The 19,225-nt window shown below is 47.4% G+C and overlaps 1 protein-coding gene across 6 annotated transcripts in view; it reads left to right on the top strand.

The window, feature by feature from the left end:
* Positions 1-11,566, top strand: part of Obsc (Obscurin) — a 161,443-nt gene extending 149,877 nt beyond the window's left edge. For all 6 annotated transcript variants that reach the window (XM_089579582.1, XM_089579586.1, XM_089579587.1 and 3 more), the window contains 8 exons: positions 1,914-2,075; positions 2,272-2,446; positions 3,220-3,502; positions 4,424-4,610; positions 5,766-5,841; positions 5,952-6,101; positions 6,662-6,853; positions 11,231-11,566. In XM_089579582.1, coding sequence (XP_089435708.1) covers positions 1,914-2,075; positions 2,272-2,446; positions 3,220-3,502; positions 4,424-4,610; positions 5,766-5,841; positions 5,952-6,101; positions 6,662-6,853; positions 11,231-11,270 — 1,265 coding nt within the window. In that variant the 3' untranslated portion in view covers positions 11,271-11,566. The remainder of the gene's footprint in view (positions 1-1,913; positions 2,076-2,271; positions 2,447-3,219; positions 3,503-4,423; positions 4,611-5,765; positions 5,842-5,951; positions 6,102-6,661; positions 6,854-11,230) is intronic.
* The last annotated feature ends 7,659 nt before the right edge of the window (positions 11,567-19,225 follow it).

Below are 19,225 nucleotides of genomic sequence, written 5' to 3' on the forward strand. Positions count from 1 at the left end.
ATTTTGTGTAGTTTTTTGCGAGCTGCGTATATTTTCTCTGACGTTGTCCTGTAACCGCTTTCCTTTGTCCCTGTCCGTTATGGCGGTGCCAAGTTTCTTCAGAATTATCTGACTTATTTTTCGTCCGGAAGGAGACGGCAGCAGAAAGGGGAGGGAGGGGAAAGCGCGAGAGTGAACCGGAATAACAGGATAAAAATTTATTTCGACAGAAGTTTGCTTCTGTGCATTGTTCGCGCTGACACGTTCAGAACAGTAGTTCGCGCTTTTGTGCACCGGCCGCCAATAGTTTATGGAACGCACAGTTAACGAAAATCTTATTTTCATCACTGTTTTTGCATGAATCCTGAAATAAATATGCAGCCTAATTCTGATTGCGTGAATTAAGCATTTCAACATGAAATCTCAAGCAGCTATCTTTGGATGAAAATCAGTTTGCTGTCAAAGTTGCGTTCCATAAAGTATGACGGCAGATGTACAAAATGAAGTATTTAACACTAACAGTAAGAGAGCCTACGCGCGGCAAGTAAATTAGTTTACCTGAGTCTTATTACTTTTTCCTGTAGAAATGCCAGCTATTAAGAAATCAGTAGTCGTCTCATGCGAGCAACTTACGAATTTATTCAGAATAAAAATGAAGCACTACTTCATTTTACGCCACATAGCAACATAGTTTTTAAAGTGGTGCTCGAAAGACGTCACCTTCAACACTGCGGATACGACGCAGCAGCTAAATAAGGTGCCCTAACTCACTACATATAGCTGAGCGATCCAGCCTGACTGTATGCGCATCCCGTCAAAATATACGCGTTCCGGTCATTTTCAATGACAGAGGCAAGTGCTTGCTTCCCCCCTTTGCGCCCATTCGGTTTTGCGTTGAAAAGCTTTGCTATGGTTATGACCAAAGCACGCCGCAGCAGAAGGCTCCAGGATAATATGAACCACTGCGAGCGCTCCCTGTTCGATACACACAGGCGTATTTTCAATTTTGGAGCCTCTGGAAGGGACGCCATTGCGGTCGAATTAATCTTTCCGCCTGTATTTCGTGCCCTCCTCTAGAAAGGTTTCAGCGGTGAGCCGCAGCGATGAGTATGTTATGAGTGGTGCTCATGACTACGGAATCTTTAAAAAGAAACAGCGAACCCGCCAGTAAGACGATCGAAAGAATGCCCCGAGAAACATATTTTCCCGGATCTCCTAAATACTTGTGTGCTGCTGCTAAGAGCAACAGCAGCCGGCAACAAGGGTCACTAAGGACGCTTGATTGGAAAGTTCTGGGTGATTCCTGCGCATGGTATTTCCACAGCCGACGTGGTTTACCTGAAAATAGCCGCAGCCGGAATTAGAGACAGCTGCTGTATCTTCAGTTGATTGTTCGCATAGCCGTCGTCCACTGCGTACTTAAGACGTGCGGATGTATGGCCGAGGCTGTGTGGTCTTAAGTCCTCATGATATGTTTGCATATATGGCATTCAGACTCGCACCTTTACGTCTTTAGCGCTACAGCTTTTCAGAGCAATGGAGTAGTCGAAGGTGAGCCGGTTCCAAACTATTCGGCCGCTTCCCCGCTAATCTTATCCAGGCCTAAAATAAAACAGTTTGTCTATATTTGCTATAGCAAAAGTCCCTACCTGGGCATGGAAGCGTGGTATCAAGTCTTGGCGGTTAACGGTTTCGTTGTTCCACCGACTCCCCAGGATGAAGCAGTGCTCTCAATCACAACTCGTAGAAGTGCCGTTATCAATAAAGAAAAAATATTTACCCTTCACTTCACGCTTTGCACTTTACTTTTTAAAATGCTTTAACCAATGATAAACGACTTATTCTTCCGTAAGGCTGCTGCGCTTCACTGCGCAACCGACTGTCTGGATCATTCATGCGCAAATACAACAACACTGTTCCTCTTAATTTCCCAGGAGCGGAATGGACGAAAGTTTCCGACTCAATAACGCAAGAGTTCTGGGTGATTCCTGACTTGAAGCCAGCGACGTCATACATGTTCCGTGTCAGCGCTAAGAACAAATACGGATGGAGTGAGACAAGCCTGTCTTCTGACCCTTGCACTACGGCAGATGAAGGTGGGGTCACTTTCTGCAACCTTCTGTATTTTTCAGCCATAATGAATAAAAAACAAAGGATCCGGAGGCACTGCATTTCGTGAAGTAATCTGAATGAACTGATGTTCATTCTTCAGCGTCTGCATACTAGCCATTCTCAACGGAGCAAGCGAATCATCGCCCTGTTTAAGGATCCATGCTCTTGCATCTTTTCTAGGAGCGGCACAAAAGATCCAGCTTTCTCGAGAGCACAAGCACCAAGAAGAAATATTCGAAGGAGAATACGAGCTGGAGGCAAGGGTTCCCCTCGACTATGGCCAAGAAACCTCACCAGTGCAGCTGGAATCGGGCGGGCTCAACGAATTGTACACATTCAGCTCGGAACTTGCTGTGTAAGCATTTCGGCGCTGTTCATATGCTCTTCTCGTAGCGGATGGTAGGTGGAGGGATTAAATGCGCACTGTTCATGCTGCTTCACTCCCAACCGAAGGCGTATGTACAGGAAGCTTCAACGTCGTCGGCGAAGGGCCTCCCCTGCATAGGGACATGCTAGGCACCTGCAACGACCATTGCTTTGCACGCAGTTTTATGCACTTAATTTCTCTCCCGACGCACTCTTACTATTCCTCACGGGAGAGCTTCGCTTAAACGACTTCCACTTCTCGCGAGTAACGAAAATAAAATTTTCACGAAGGTCTCGATGAAGGAGAATAACTTAAATCAGCCCTGAAAAATGACTGGAAGACTCGGGATCAAGTAAAAAGCAGCGTTCGCTTGCTCGTCTTGAAAATATGACTTGTCGAGGGCTATGCCTTTAAGAAAGTGGCCCCTGACATACTGTATTCGCAGTATAAAAAAGTAAAAGCAAGTGCAGTATAGATTATGCTTTGGTATCACTGCATCATCCAGTTTGCACCAAGGAGCGTAAACAATGTGCTGCTGTAGTGTATTGAGCAGCATTTCGTTTCAGTGAAGTTCGACACTACATTCAACTCTGCTTTTTGCTGGCGCTTCCTTCTTTCAATATTATCTCATCATTCTGAAACTACGTTAAGCGCTTCTAAGTCCTACGCGCACTAAGGAAGCCTTTCTTCGAACAGCAATTTTTACTTTCAAACAACCGACCATAGTTACAGAAGTCGTCTGCATTGCTCTTTCCTTACAGCGGAAGGTTTGGAGCCGTCGTCAAGGGCACATCGAAGAAACTTGGCTGTGGCCTTGCTTTGAAGGTCGTCCTGACTCACACCGAACCCGAGACATCGGCCCACCGAGAGTACGAGGTCCTGAAGAGCCTTCGGCACGAACGAGTTATTTGCCTGAAAACGGCCAGCATGCACGACGACGTGGTCGTTCTCGGCCTGGAGAAGCTGTGCGGCATGGATGTCCTCACCTTCCTTTCGATGCGCCACACATACAACGAAGACATGGTGTCACGAATCATCAAGCAGGTAGCTGCGGGTGTTGTTTGTTATGTAAAAAATGCAAACGCAAAGTTCTGATAACGCATACCCTTACGCTTCTTTGCCTCGGTAAGATTACGGAGACAGAACAAAAACGCTTAATCGGCGATGGTGTGGAGAGCGTAACTATCGACTTTTCTTCTTTTTCTTTTGTGCTACAAAAATAAAAATGCCCTACCAACAGGTTCGGTACACTAATTATGATCGAAATCGCGCATCGGAAGAACAAGCAAGTTATTGTTCTATTTTCTTGCGCAGATTAAAAACTCTCAGAACGACACCTCGTTATGATAACTGCGTATTCAATTTTGAAGGCTCCTATTGTGAAGCAGTTGCTTTTGTGCTTAATTATGGCCGTGAACTTATACTGCGCTGCTTAAAGTGATGTACTGGTATAACCTTTTCAAAAGCTTAAGCGGTTCTAGTTGGGCTTGGCGTGGGCGGTTCATGGCTATAAAAATTTTCATACACTGCAAAAAGGCCGAACAATCGCAGATGGAATATACTATGCAGATGCAGCGGCGGTGTGTTAACGCGTGTGTATGTTCCTCCTGTGACCGTGCGATTTTTGCGTCATATGAAAACAGCATAAGCAGTCTGCTGTAGAAGAGAAGTGTCTGTCCAGCGTTGCAGGCTATTTATGCTCATGTTGAACTCTTTTAAGATAAAATCAATTCATTTAGAGTTCTAAACGGAATGAAAACCAAAGCACGCAGTTAATTGTCTCAGTGAATGGTAATGGGCAGATCTGCATATTTGCATGCAGATGCATGCAAATATGAAGCGCCCAGCGGCCTCAGCATTACCGACAAGCACAGATTAACATCCATTACTCAAACTGCGCCATGTCTGACCCCCATTTCTTGACCCATTCAATAAGTCATTGTATCGTCCGTTGTCTCTTCGTAGGTTTTGGACGGTTTGGAGTACCTCCATTTCCGCAGCATCTGTTACATCGAACTGCAGCCAGACAACGTGGTGCTGACTGATGCTCACAGTTGCAACATCAAATTGGTAGACTTCGGTTCGGCGAACTTCGTGCCAAGAACAGGAAAGATTCTTCCGCTGGACACAAGTGCCTGCCTAGAGTACCTCGGTCAGTATGAGTGCTGGTGTTCCAAAGGAAAACCAGACGAAAAGGAGCGTTTCTTCAGAGAGGAAAGCCAGAGTGAACATATTTTGTTCAAGATTCAATATTCCATTCGAAGCAGGAGTGCTAGTATGTGGTACGTGGGGTGTAACGTTCCGAAGCGATACATGGTCCATGAGGGACGCCGTAGTGGAAGGCTCCGGAATTATTTAGACAAACTGGGTTCTTTAACGTGCGCTGACGTCGCGCAGCACACGGGCGTATTTGCATTTCGCCGCCATTGACATGCGGCCGTAGCGGCCGGGATTCAATCCCAAGACCCTAGGATCAGCCAAAGCCAAAGCCGCTGAGTCACTACGGCTGGCCCGAAGCAGAATTCGTTGCGCGTAACTATAGTCTCTTCTTGGATGTGTATTTGCTGCAAAGCCAGCAACAAACCTTCTGGTAAGAACGAATTCATGTGAGAAATAAGGGTTCGTCTGGGGTATAATGGCTCTCCTAAGGATCCAGACGGGGCCAAAATTCGGACCATTTGTAAGCATTACCGCTAACGTGCCCCGCAACCGCTTCTCCTTTGTTTTTCACTTGTGTCATTGAAACGTCAAATTGATAAAAGAAGCTTTACCGAGAGCGTACTGCATCGCAGCACCAAGTTTTCGGCCTTTTCGATAGGCAGGAGCGCAACGGACCGACGCGAAGAAATTTACATGCCTGCAGATCAATGATGTTCCATGTGACAACCAAAAATTCCCTAAATTAGACCCAGAAGTCCCTATTTCAAGCCTTTTACAATATGGCGGCTTGAAAATTCCCGCAGTTTAGAAGGACTGTGACAATTTTGGCTCCTAAAATTTCCCTGAAACTCTGTAAAAACTCCCTTTTCGCCTAATTTTACTTCTGAGATTCTTTGAAAAATGGAAAATTCCCCGAACGGAACATCACTGCTGCAGATAAAAACGGCCCCCTATTCGGCCGCGTCGACTCCAGCGCGACCGTGATTTGGCGGTGCGACTGAGTTCAGTCAAAGCTCCCGACATTAGGTTCTAAAGTCAGCAGTTCTTCATTTCTGTTTCAAGCGCAAGACAAAGCAAACTTGGCAGCGTTGCTTATTTGCGGGTTAGTTTTCGAGAACTAAATTCTGTTTTCCTTCCACCTTCTCAGCCCCGGAGGTGCTAAAAGGACACGAGGTCTGCCACGCCACGGATGTTTGGGGAGTAGGCATCCTCACATACATACTGTAAGTGCTCGATTCTGAACGCTGGCCTCGCTGTAGTTCTTTAATTGATTGCGAGCGTCCCGTATTTGTCGACACCTGCAGCAAACAGTGACCCTTGTCCCTTTGCGCAGGCTCAGCGGCCACTCTCCATTCCTTGGTGTGAACGAAGAGGACACGAAGACCAACATTCTCTACGTGCGCTACCACTTTGACAAGCTGTACAAAGAAGCTTCTACGGAGGCGACGAGGTTCCTCATGCAGCTCTTCAAGAGGACACCCGAGTAAGGGTCTCATGGGCTGCAGCTACAGTTCCAGCTTTGTAGTCGCTTCCGAGGTTTAACCAAAGGCGCAGAACGCTATCTCTTTATGCCTTTTAACCTGTAACGAAGAGCCGCTGACTGAAACTACGAGGAAACTACCTCATCCGAATTGTGAACCACGGCAACAAAGTTCTCAAAAATCAGCGTGGATGCCCGTAAGCCATCATATGAGACGATTCCGGGATATATTTGGGAGACGCGGCCAGCGATGCGCAGCTAAATGGGGCACAAGCGAGTAATCTCCAGTGAAGCTCGTGCCCAGGACATTTCCTCTCATTATTTCTTTCCTGCCGACAGCACTGGCGAGAGAAAAGGGTTGGTAATTTCTCGTAAAGTCCCTTTATATCTTCACAGTCTGCGCATCGCTCGCAAGTATCGTGAGCAACGTCATTTACTAATCAATCTCCTGGATTGCATGTCGGCGCTGCGGCGTCACCTACTGCAGCAACTACTGCAGCGAGAAATGACAGAAATGGCCCTGGCACTTTCTTAATACCGGTGACCGCTTGTTTCACTCGCAGGAAACGGCCTGCTATTTCGGAGTGCCTCGAGAACAAGTGGTTGCTGCCCAGTGAATTCATGCTACGAAAACGCGAGAATTCTGTCTTCCTGTCACACAAGCTCCAGGAGTTCGCCGCCAATTTCCACTTGAAGAAGAAGAACGCCAGCACAGCGGAAAGGCTGTCCAAGCTCATTGGTCTGCAGTTGTCAAGGTATGAAGAACGTCCTTTGAATGCGCTATGCATGCAGATGTGGATGAGGTTAAACAACGGCAGTCAGTCCAGCTCACTATGTAGCCTTCTCGGAGAAAAATAATGCAGATAGCTGCCGTAGGTACGAGTTTGCCATCAAAAGCTACGTAGCTATGTGACTGTCCTTGTAATTACCTGTGGCTTGGCTGTTTGCGCGTTCAAGCCACTGCAAGTTTATATACTGCAAGTTTAAACGTACCAGAAATTCCAAGCGATTCGTTAACGTATGTATACGTGAGTTGAGTACCCATGAGAGCGCAAGATGTTAACGGATGTAATTTTAAATTTATGCCATCATTTAATGGCTTCACCAGGAGCGGTAAGGCTGAATTGCGACGGCAGCTGTGCATCTTGCCAAGACATTACACAGCTTATTCGGCTTTTCGTTTATCGCAACCTGCACCGACGCTGATGCTAATTATTACTTGTGTCTATAACAGCTAGCTTCCTCGTTGTTTTCGCAAATGAAAGTATGGAGAGAAAAGCGGTTTAGTCGCATTAAAGTAACGTGCACTTTTTATTTCAGTGGTTATGGAGAAAATTCCCATCGCCCCTTACTGAAACAGCTTGACACCCGGAAGGCGTAACCATAAATATAAATTAATCTTTTGAATTAATGACGATTCTCTGATCTGAGAGGCTTACAGCAATGCTGTACAGTTTTTCGTCGTAAGGCCAAGTACCAGAACGCACCTCTTGAGAGAATAATGAAGGATATGCGAATGTCGATTCCTGAATGCAAAAAAGGGATCTGACATACATACTGCAGCGCAACCACCAATGCAATACCAGCTGCTTGGAATGTACTCAGTGACACCGACGCTGTTATTGATGCACTGGATTATTTCCGGTTCTTAATGATGAATCACAAGCTTACTATCCTTCTTCGCGTCTTGCCCTTAGCAAAAACTAATACGTTTGGAATATACGGTGGGCTATTTAAATTGTATTTTAAACATATTTTGTATTCATGAATGCACTAAAAATATGTAGGAAATACGTTCCTGAAATTTCATGCTTGGTATTCGAAATATATTTTTAAAATGTGCCAAAAATGCCTCACTTAAAGCATACTTCGAGCACTTTTCAAATACGTGAAAAAATATGTATGCAGTTTTAGCATCTTGTCAGTGTATTAAAAGTGTATTTTCGGAAATATGAAATTAATTCATCGAAAGTATACTTCAATTCTAGAAAACGGGCAGCCCTTGTAAACGTATATGTATGTAGTTTTAGCATCTTGTCAATGTATTAAAAGTGAACTTTCTTAAATATGAAATTAATTCATCCGAAATATACTTCAATTCTAACAAACGGGCAGTCCTTTTAAACGTCTTTGCAGACTTCTAGCTGCCGTTGAACAGTCGAGTGCTCGAAATCGCGTTTCGGGAAATGGCATTTGCGCGTCGTCAATGTATTTGAAGTGTACTTCCGTAAATACGCAATTAATTCGTCGAAAGAACACTGAAATTCTAGCAAATTGGCAGTCCGCATTAGCATGTTTGCAGCGCACTACAAGCTGTCGTTGAACAATCTAATGCTCAAAATCGAGTTTCGGGATCGCACTTTTGTGCTGGCCATCTATTTAAAGTGTACTTTCGTGAATACGCAATTAATCCGTCTGAAGTATATTTAAATTCTAACAAATGGGTTGTCCGCGTAAACATATTTGCATTACACTTCAAGCTACCGTGGAACAATCTAGGGCTCGAAATGACGTTTCAGCGAAGAGTGAAAACTTTCCCTTTCTTGTCATCCTTTCGTTTATGGTAACTTCTAGCAGGAAGGTAATCACCACTTATACCCCTGCTACACGGGCGCTTCGAATGCCTTCCAACCGAATGTCATCTATCGATGCTACACGTGTTCTGTCTAAGGGAGTGCTTGAAGCTAATATTACGCCAATGAATATTAACCGCGTCAGCATGAAATTTCCCCGGGAGTGCGCCGATGAGGACGACTGCACTCATACTGTTGTTTACATCGCTTGTTTACATAACATAGACGCAATCTGCGCTTTCGTTCTATTAAACAATCTGTTTTCTTTTTTACTGGTTGTACTCGTGCTTGTTTACGCAGTGCGACAATGTGTGGGAAGCGATGATGCGATCGCACGCCTGAGAAAGCCGGGTTGTTGGCATCGCGCAGGACTGGCGCTTCTCGCTTCTTGTCCCGGCTTTCTCCGACGTGACCAGTACTTTTTTTTAAACTACTTTATCCAGAAGTATGTATGGCGACTGTTCGCTTTAACTGAAACGGCCTGACTTGTTATCCACAAGCTAGCGACGGCGACGACTGCTGCTGGCCCTAAAGCACGGCTCGGCAGTCTGGGTCACACCGGCGATTCCCGTTCATCGTACGCGTGCCCTGCGATGTAAGCAATAGTTGATTTCAGGTCACTGTTGCCAAAACTACACCTGGTGACCATTTGCATTCGCTAAAGCTTGTGATTCGCTCTTCACAACCGCCGAAATCACAGATCCAACCCTGCGAACTCGCTGGGCCTAGTCGTCGCGGAAGGGTCGTCGTCGATTGAAACTGATTTGGCAAGCGCTTATCGCTGGTGAGTGTTCAGGTATGCACACGTGAAATATAGCCGTTCGTTTCGCTCATTTAGAAGCGCGAGCATGCACACACCGCCGCCTCATCACCGTGCTCTCGCTCAGCCGCCGACAAGGCTGACCGTCCGCCGACCCGATTCGTCGGTGTCGTTGGCCTGAAAAACGTGTCCCTCTAGAATCATATTATAGTAAACTAGATATTTCACTATAATTACATGCTGTTGTTCAGCGTGATATATACTGTCGTTGTCGGACTAGTGTGACCGCCGTCGTCGTCGTCGCTGTACACTGAAAACGAGCTGAGGCTTTCGAATGCGTTTCGAAAGTGTCGTGCAGCACCGCGGCAGTCTATCGAGTCCGAATGTCATTCCTATTCTCGAATGCCATTCAACTCAATGTCATTCGAACATTTCCGTGTGAGAACGTGATAGCATTATACCAGCAAAAGCGCCTTGGGTACTTCTGGGTCCGAATAAGCCAGCGGAAAGGACCCCGTGTGGCAGGGCAGACCGGCTCCCTTACACGCCCATGTATCTGTTGGTTGACAGTTCGACTCCTGACCTGTGCCTGACGCAAGTTTCAACTAGCAATTCCGTTCTCAATTAATCCCAGATTCGAACGCGACCAGTAGGGTACTTCTGCGGTAATTTGGAAGCCCACAGTATTTGCGCAAAAAAAGGTATCACCGTGCAAAATAGTGCGTCGCTTTCGCTGGGTATATATACGGCAAGCCAAGTATAGCGCTTGTCGTAGGATTTGTTGTTTGCTGTGTCGCTGTCGTCTTGGTATGCTGTATGTAGGTATCTGCCGTTCCCATTCAATCACGTGGCCTTATAATATCAGACTCCTGTTGATTAATGATAAATACCCGTGTACGATTTGTTCTCCAGTTGATGAATTAACCCGTGTCATTCCATGGAGCCGCCCAGTATACTTTTTTTTAAGCCCGAGTAAACACATTTTTAATGTATTAAATGTATATTTTTAGTATATTTCTAATGTATATTTTTATTATATTTTTAATGCATTATAAATATGCTAAGCGGGCAAAAATGTACTTTTCACGTATTTTTAAGAACGTTTAAAATATTATTCCTAGTATACTTAGAAAGCATTCGTATTGCAGTTTAAGCATAGGGACAAAAAAATGCGAAATAAATATGAAATTAATACAATACGTTTGAAATGCATTTTTAGCACATCCTCTTTTCGCTAAGGGTGCACAAGCCGTAACTCGTTTTCGCGACCAAAATTCAAACAAATGAAGCAGAGGACAGTGGAAAGGCAACGGTGGTAGCAGTCGTCCGTTTCGACAAAAGGCAAGTCGCTACTCGTTCTTCAGAAATGTAATGTTTGTCGTAGCGATGCGGAAAGAATCGCGCTACCCTTAACCCCCTAGCGCACTTGGACGAGCCAGGATCGTCATAAGCAGACTTGTCATCTCTGGCTCATGACCAGTCGAGCTTGTCTTAGGCGAGTAGAGCTCTTCCCACGGCCGGTCTCAGGGGAGGCGCCCTCTAGACCGGCCGTGCTCTTCCGAAGCCTTTTTTTTTTTTGCCGATAGATGGAAGCACGTGTACTAAATGACCATTTTGGTACCATTTAAAAAAAAAAAAGTCCCCGCTGGAGGTTGAACATGAGAACATGGCAGTGTTGAGGAGGTATAGAAAAACGCGTTCACGCAGCAGGGCGGTGCATCGTGTTTTCTTGGAGCTAACTGCAGGATTTTTTCCGCCTCTTGTTTTTCACGATTCCTTTGTTTATGTTCTCTTTCCAGGAGCTCCTTATCCAGCATTGAAGGAAGCGGGGATGCTTGAATGAACAAGAAGGTACTTCGCAGACAGCTGTGAAGAGGCCTGTTTATTTCTGAAATTCAAATGGCTGTTACATGTTGATTTTATCATTACACATGCGCAAGTGGCTCGGCAAAGTGCTCGCCACAAAGACGACGTCGTCTTCTGTCGGATGTATCATGAGACTGCGCTCGGTTGCAAATATTTGTTCAAGCGCTGTTAGCAAAACAGAGAGGGAAAATGAAACCAGCCATTCTTCACATACTCGTCAGTTTTGTTGAGTTTTTGGACTGTTGAGAATAAAGATATTTATATGTGTACAGAGCCTTGGAGGCGAAACACCCTGAAGGGAGGCATTTTCGCTGACATGAAACTGGCAGTAAGAACGAGCTCTGAGCTCTCGGAACAGCGGCACAAAGAAAGGCCGCCTGGGTGGAAGAGCTCTGCGCATTTTCTTCGCTGTGCTTCTGACCTCCGAAATTTTGTCAACTGTGAAAAAAATATCGTGAACGGACATGACGGTTCTTTAGAGAGGTGGCTTCTTTTGCGACCAAGCTTCCCAAAAAAGAACTCAAAGTTCAGCGAAGAATCAAAATCGTGCAGCATACCCTCTGAACAAAAGAACAAAATACAGTCGCAGACTCTCTAGCAATGTTCTTAACTCTCTATATACATGTCTCTCTAGTTGGAAAGGGAGCGGGTAAGGCAGACGAAAGAAGGGATTGTGCACAAGCTCTGAGGCGAGTAAAACGGTCAACCCCGCCGTTTTCAGGGAAGATGTGACGTTCCTAAATGTATCTAAGCTGAGTGAGTTGGGACAATAACATTCCTGAAAGCGCTGTACAGGTGCAGGGTGCAAGGGGTGGATTAAACGGAGGGAGGTTTAAGCTGCACCTTGATGTTTGTAAGTGATTAGGGGGTGGAGGTGAGAAAAGTTCCAAAGGAGATAAGCATCTGCGGCAAACTCTTAGGTCAGTAGGTCATCTGCGATTTAAAGAATACAAAAAATGAATATGGCTTGGGGACCTTTAGCGCCATGTTCTCTTTTTTGTGTCCGTCTTCTTAGCGCTCCATTCCCAATCAGATGTCTAAGCTTCTAACATGTATTACAATTATAAGTCATTGGCCTCTTGGCACGGTTCACCGGCCTTCGGTTTTACACTGATTAGCTGCTCTGTTATTCACGACTTGCCAGTAGGCGGCAAGTTAAGGTGATGCGCCCTGCACATCAGTGCTATGAAAGACACTCACAAAATTTTGTGTTCTCCATTCCTTGTGGCAGGCAACTTCAACGCACCACAAACGTAGTGGGGCTACAGAACCGCACGCAAAGCAGGGCGTTTACTCCACGATCATATATACTCTCGACACTACTCCTTGCTGAATGACTTTTTATGCCCCACTAGACAGGGTTCCTCCTATCACAAAGACACCACACCCGACCTGACCTTCGCTCTATGCATTCCATATGTTACTTGGAACAATACTGACACATACCTAGCGACCATTCCATCCTTGTTATCAACATAACACACACAACACCCCCGACGCAGGGCGAAGATGCGACACACTTCGTGGTCAGACTTTCGCCGGTTCTTACCCACACCCCCGTCTAACCCCTCCGACTACACTGCATGGATCGCTGATCTAAGAAACATCCAGTCACGGGCCACAAGTGAAATTTCCAATCCTACACCCCGTGACAACCCTGATCCTCACCTTCTACGACTGTGGAAGCGGAGAAAACGTCTCCAACGCACATTAGCTACAGAACCACACAGCACACAGCACCGCGGCAGAATACAAGCACTCCGCAACGACATTATCTCCCACTGCAAAACACTCGACACCGAACAATGGACACGAACATGCGACCGCTTAGACGGAACTTTACATCGAAAATCATCCTGGTACCTTCTCCGCTCCCTTCTCGGAACTCAACCTCATCCCACACCCACTCTCGAACGCCTCTTCACCTCCCATACTTCGACAGAGGTTTTCACTAACCTCCAACAACTTTATTTCCCACCCTCACAATCCTCTTTAAACTGACCATATCATGGTCCAGCCCTTCCCGCGCTAGACGTCCCCTTCATGCACACAGAGCTTGACACAGCACTCGCCCGTTGTAACACACACACTCTGCCCCCGGTGCAGACAAAATCACTTACACAACTCTCAAAAACCTTCCCCCCGAAGCCCACATATTTCTTCTACTGTCATCAACGACGCCTGGACCTCTGACACCCTGCCAGTGGACTGAACATCGTCCCCGGTCTCATTCATACCGAAACCCAATAAACCCTCCAGCATCAATAACCTCCGTCCTATTTCCCTCACCTCCTGCGCGGGCAAGCTCATGGAGCACATGGTGCTTGCCCGCCTCACTTCCCATCTTCAGGCCACCGACTATCTCCCCCCCACCCTCATTGGCTTTCGCCGAGCACTATCCACCCAAGACCTTTTCCTTCTCCTTCAACACACCTTCTTTAACTCAAATGCTCCAGACGTTGCGCAGGTCAAAGCCTTAGTAACAGTTAACATACGCAAGGCTTTCGACTACTTATCACACGACCACATCCTCGCCATACTAGCTGACACGCAGTGCGGACACAGCATGCACAATTACATAAGAGCTTTCCTCTTCCACCGCTCCGTCCGTATCCGCTACCTCGACAAACTGTCTCACCCCATCCCACTCACTCGTGGCACTCCACAAGGTGCCGTCCTCTCTCCCATTCTCTTTAACCTAGGCATGGTCCCGCTCACCCGGGCCCTAGCCGATATTCCCGACCTTCATTTCGTCTTTTATGCAGACGATCTCACCTTGTTGGTCACCACTGGCTCACCTGGAGAGGTCCAAACACTCCAACATACACTTAACATCATTTCCTCACACCTCTCTCAAGCGGGCCTGCAACCCGCTCCGGAGAAATGTGAACTTCTACTCATAACACGCAGTAAATATCAACGGACGATGAACCCCTACATCTACCTCACCCTCTCTGGACAGCGCATCCCCCGCGTCAACTCTTGTCGCATCCTAGGCATGCCACTCACCTCCAACACTTTCACCTCTGCCATCAATCAGTCCATACGCACATGCCAGTCAATCATACACTTACTCCGCCGCGTAGTTTTAAAACATGCCGGCATCTCCGAGACGCACGCCAGCCGCCTTGCTCAAGCGCTGGCCCTGAAAAAATTCCTGTACTACATACCTTACTGCCCCCTTACAAGTACACAAGATAAACTAACCCGGGCCGTCAATACACTATATAAAGCAACACTAGGACTCCCCCCTCAGGCTTCTACAGACGCCCTGTACAGAACAGGCCTTTTCCACCCTCTTCCGCCTGTCCAGCTCACCAGCTGGGCGGTGGATACTATTCCAGACTCCCTACGCACCTATCTCTTTCCCAGAGTACCGCAGTCTCCCATCTACCCCCCAGACCTCCTCCTCGCACCCATTCCACGCAACATGTCCGCCCACACACACGCAGGCCGCAGCCAAGCATACGCATACAACCACAAGCCACCCTTGGACGCTGCGGCGGTGGCCTACACAGACGCCTGTCTCACGGAAACCGCGGGCTCTACCACAGCCTTCTTCCTCCACCCTTGCCTCTCTACAACCAGCACTCACACAACCAGTCCATACACCTCCCCACCCTCCACTCTCACCCTAGAAGTACACGGGATCGTCGATGCCATCACACACTTTGCCACCCCACCACCCGCCGCCGCATACGTTGTCTATACAGACTCGCAGGCAGCTCTGCGTGCCTTCCACGAAAGAGCCCTCCCTTTACCTACCCGATCGGCCTTAGATGCCGCCCTCATAGCATTAAGCCCACGACCAGTGACCCTTCGGTGTATCCCTGGTCACGTGGGCATTCCCGGCAATGAGCTGGCTCACCAGCTTGCCTGCGAAACTATACACCGGGCGCCGGGAATCCCATGGACGAGCCCACCGACGGAGCAAGCGGTCAGGGCTTACAAACGCACTGTCGACGAATACTACACGCAGCAAAAATTGGACTTAGCTGATTTACCACCGCCACACCCATCCTTATCGATCCGTGAAGCTCGCATTCTTCGCCGAATACAGTTTAATCTCCTACATACACCAGCCAAACTTCATCTGTACCGGTACACTTCCACACCTCAGTGCCCAAACTGTCCACACCCATATGCAGACATAGAACACTGCCTTACACAGTGCCACGCAGCCTTCCAGTCCCTCGCCTATCCTCCCCCCTCCCCCCCTTTCCCCCCGTCGCCCATCTGGCTCGCGTCCCTGGATCTAAAACTGCAACGTGCCCTCGTCGTCTTGGCCCAGGACTTACTGAAACGCCTAGCAGAAAGGCTGTTTTAACAAAAGTGTCACACCACCACCACCACCAATTCCTTGCTTGTTTTTCCACGTCGAGATATCTAGTCACATTTGCTGTGCACTTGGTAGTCGCGAATTTCAGAAGCAATTAATTCTCAGCATACGCAAGCATTCGAAAACTCTTCGAGTCAGCAATACACTTACAAAGTCCAGCCCTCATTCGTAATAGTACAAAACAACAACTCGTTAATTTTTTCAGTTGGCTTGACGACTCATCGTCCCAGTTATTCTTATCTGATTCGTCCTTGCGATGTCTCCCGTTCGTAGGATTGGTGAATACGACTAAACCATGGCGTTGAATTTCTACTGTTCCCGCGAAGGACACCGCTGTGCCCTATCCATGTTCCCCGTGCTCATGAGAAAGAACAATGATTTCAAAATGAGCAGCAGTTGGGGGCGATACCTTTGTCAGTGCGTTGCACGCTCCTTCTTCAGGCAATGCGCTTACTGGGTAATGAAAAATCACTCCTTCTGTTGAATATATCGATATATCCATTTCAAAAGTATCTCAGATTCTCTATATTCAACGCCCCAACTTCCACCAGTAAAGAAGCGCTCAAGTGTTAAAAGCTGGCGCAGCTCCTCTCTTATTTTAATTAGAAACCTCAGACCCACCCCAAGACGAGAGCCGCCACGAATTTCCCCTTGAGTCCTAACTTCTGCAGCTTAGAACAAGCAAAAATCTGCAACTGTAAGAGCACTACCTGCCTCCCGATTTAGTGAAACCGCGCTCAGACAAGCATGCACGGTGCGGAACACAGCATTAAACGCGAGTTCATCGCCATGCTGCTTCAAAGCTCGAAACGGAGTGCACTGAACTTCGAGATTCTTATGTCTAAGGCTTGCGAATCGCGCTGTGGCAGCTTTCATCCAGAACTGTGCAGCAGTGCCGCATTGAAGATGCAACTTTTGGAGACACTATAGACCTCTAACTGCCAACAGCGCCTCTTGAGCAGGATTTCAGCGAGAAAGCCACTGCCACAGCTTTGAAGAAGTCGCCGGAGAGGTTTGCGAATCGTTGCTGAGGAGTGCACTTATAAATTACATTTGGTTTCGCTTTTCTTTCATGTTTCTGTTACGGGCCAGCAAGAAGCTATATGTCAACAGCGAAAGTATTTCAGCACTTAAACAAGCATTTGACCTAAACATTTGACCAACCCAGTTCCCACTTCGAGTTATTGATCAATTCGCTCTCGCCCTACCACAAGCTTGCCGTCCTGGTTAGCTCAATTGGTAGAGCGACTGCTCCGGTGAAGCGTTGGTCCTGGGTTCGAACCCCGCACCAGGACGAATTTTTCTTTAACTATGAAGTTTCTGAGGAAGCTGTAAAGCTTTGCTTTGTAGCCGTATGGCTGCGCTCGGGTGGATGCCAATGAGGAATTACTCCCTTATTACAAATCTACTCCACCTTGGGGGATTCCCCTAAACATTTGACCAACACAGTTTTCACTTCGAGTTATTGATCAATTCGCTCTCGCCCTACCATAAGCTTGCCGTCCTGGTTAGCTCAATTGGTAGAGCGACTGCTCCGGTGAAGCGGTGGTCCTGGGTTCGAACCCCGGACCAGGACGAATTTTTCTTTAACTATGAAGTTTCTGAGGAAGCTGTATAGCTTTCCTTTGTAGCCGTATGGCTGCGCTCGGGTGGATGCCAATGAGTAATTACTCCCTTATTACGCATTTACAAAGTCAAGTAGCGATGATTTCAGCCTCTGCCAGAGGGTGTGAGCAGCCTGAAAACTCTGGGCTGCTAGCGCATAAATTTCCTAGCTGCTGCGCATGGCTGCAATGACGACGCAGTTGCGGAACTCAAGTAAGCCTGCGAGGCGCTATTGCTGTCTGCGTATTGGCCGCGGCATCATGCACCGGGGGCACGGTGACACATCTGTCGTCATAGCAGCGCAGAATCGCTGGTCCGATCCTTGCGCTGGGGCATGCAAGGGGCCGGTTCTTCGCCGTCGCTGTGGCCACAGGCACTGATCTCCACTAGGGGGCTTGATGGCGCATAGGGCGCTCGAAAGTGAAGTCACCGGAAGCGGCCTCGACCCTGAAGTCGGCCTTTGGCAGTACACGAAATCGGACCTTAGCACGGTTTGTCAGTTTCAGTTTTCGTTTTCACTTAGCATTTCGATTTTTTTCGCAATTCTCGTCTTTTTCCACGACAATGCCTGCCTCCTGTTGCACCGTGAACAGCATGCGGAAACCAGCAAAGTTTTCGGGACGTTTCAGAAATAAGGGTCCATTGCTTTTCAATGGTACGACACTAGCAGACGACAGGATGTCGCTACACGCAGCACGTACGGAGCCTCCTCTGCTAAGCTCTGTGTCGTCCCGTTGCGCTTGCGTCTCCTTCTGCTCTTTATTGTGATGCACGTTCCCACACTCTAAGCCCAAGTTATACCATCAATGGAAGGTAACTTTAACAAAGAATAGATGGAAACCTTCATCAGGAAGCCGAATTTGCAGTGACCAGTTTACCGAATTATGCTTCGATCGAACCGGAGCGAAGGCGCTGCTACTATCTGGTGAGGTGCCGACGGTGTTCTGCTGGTTCACATTAGCGCCTCCAAAAGGTATGGTACTGCTTTCTTTTAAGGCGAAAGCTTTACTGGCCTAGTCAAGCCAAGGTCATCGGTGCCGCAATTTGACCTTCAAGTGGAGGAGCGATGGAGATGTGGCAGCCACGTGACATATCTTCTTTCATTCCCTCCTTTATCCCTTCCCTTAAAGGAGCCCTGCACCATAATCTGAGTGCATTGTTTTGCTTCCTTGTTGTAATTGTTGAGTTATGGCGACGCTATTACCACCGGTCATAACACGCATATTTCTGTATTATTTAATATTTTAAGTTGCTCGAGAATCAAAATCATGGCACTGACGGCGTCGGCACATAGCGGTGGTCTTTTGCATTTTTGCAGCGGATATGACTTCAGCTGGCGGGCGATTATGATTGGATGAACAACTAATAACAAGCTAATTGTGTTCGTGAGCAAAAATATGTTATGTTTTGTTGTGTCCTTTTATATTAAATTTAAAAAACTAGCATCTTTTCTTATGCAAAAGCATTTCAAAGCTTGTTAGAAAAAAAAGCCCCAGCAGAGGCGCTGGCTATTACTTTGCATCAAAGAACTTCGTGGCCTCCTGCTGCGCCGCTCTGCCCAAGCTCCGCCCACAACCGGTGTCGCACTTCGCAGCCGTGCAGCAGTGCCTGAGCGCTGCTTGGCTTGGTATACAAATATCGCAAGGAAAGACAAGATCGCCTTGTTATCAGAAAGACTGCCAGCTATACTCGAGCAGCGACAAAGGATGCCTGCTTATGTTACGAGCTTACGGCAACGGCACCGCTCGCGGGCGCTCCGGGCGACGAGCTCTGCTGCTGCCTGGCTGCCGTGGTCGTCGCTAGGCCTATAGCTCGTTTCGCGTCGAAACCGCAGCGACCGGCAATTCGGAAGGCGCCTGCGCTATAATAAATGGCCTACTCTTCACACCGCTTTTCTGTCAACAGCATTATCTCGCAATAAAATAATAGCGTGGTCAATTTCCGCTACACCCTCAGCAGCGGAGCTAGTGGGCGCCAGTCGTGC

This window comes from Amblyomma mixtum, chromosome 3 (genome assembly GCF_055824585.1).
Source record: "Amblyomma mixtum isolate Tamu chromosome 3, ASM5582458v1, whole genome shotgun sequence".
NCBI classification, from domain to species: domain Eukaryota; kingdom Metazoa; phylum Arthropoda; class Arachnida; order Ixodida; family Ixodidae; genus Amblyomma; species Amblyomma mixtum.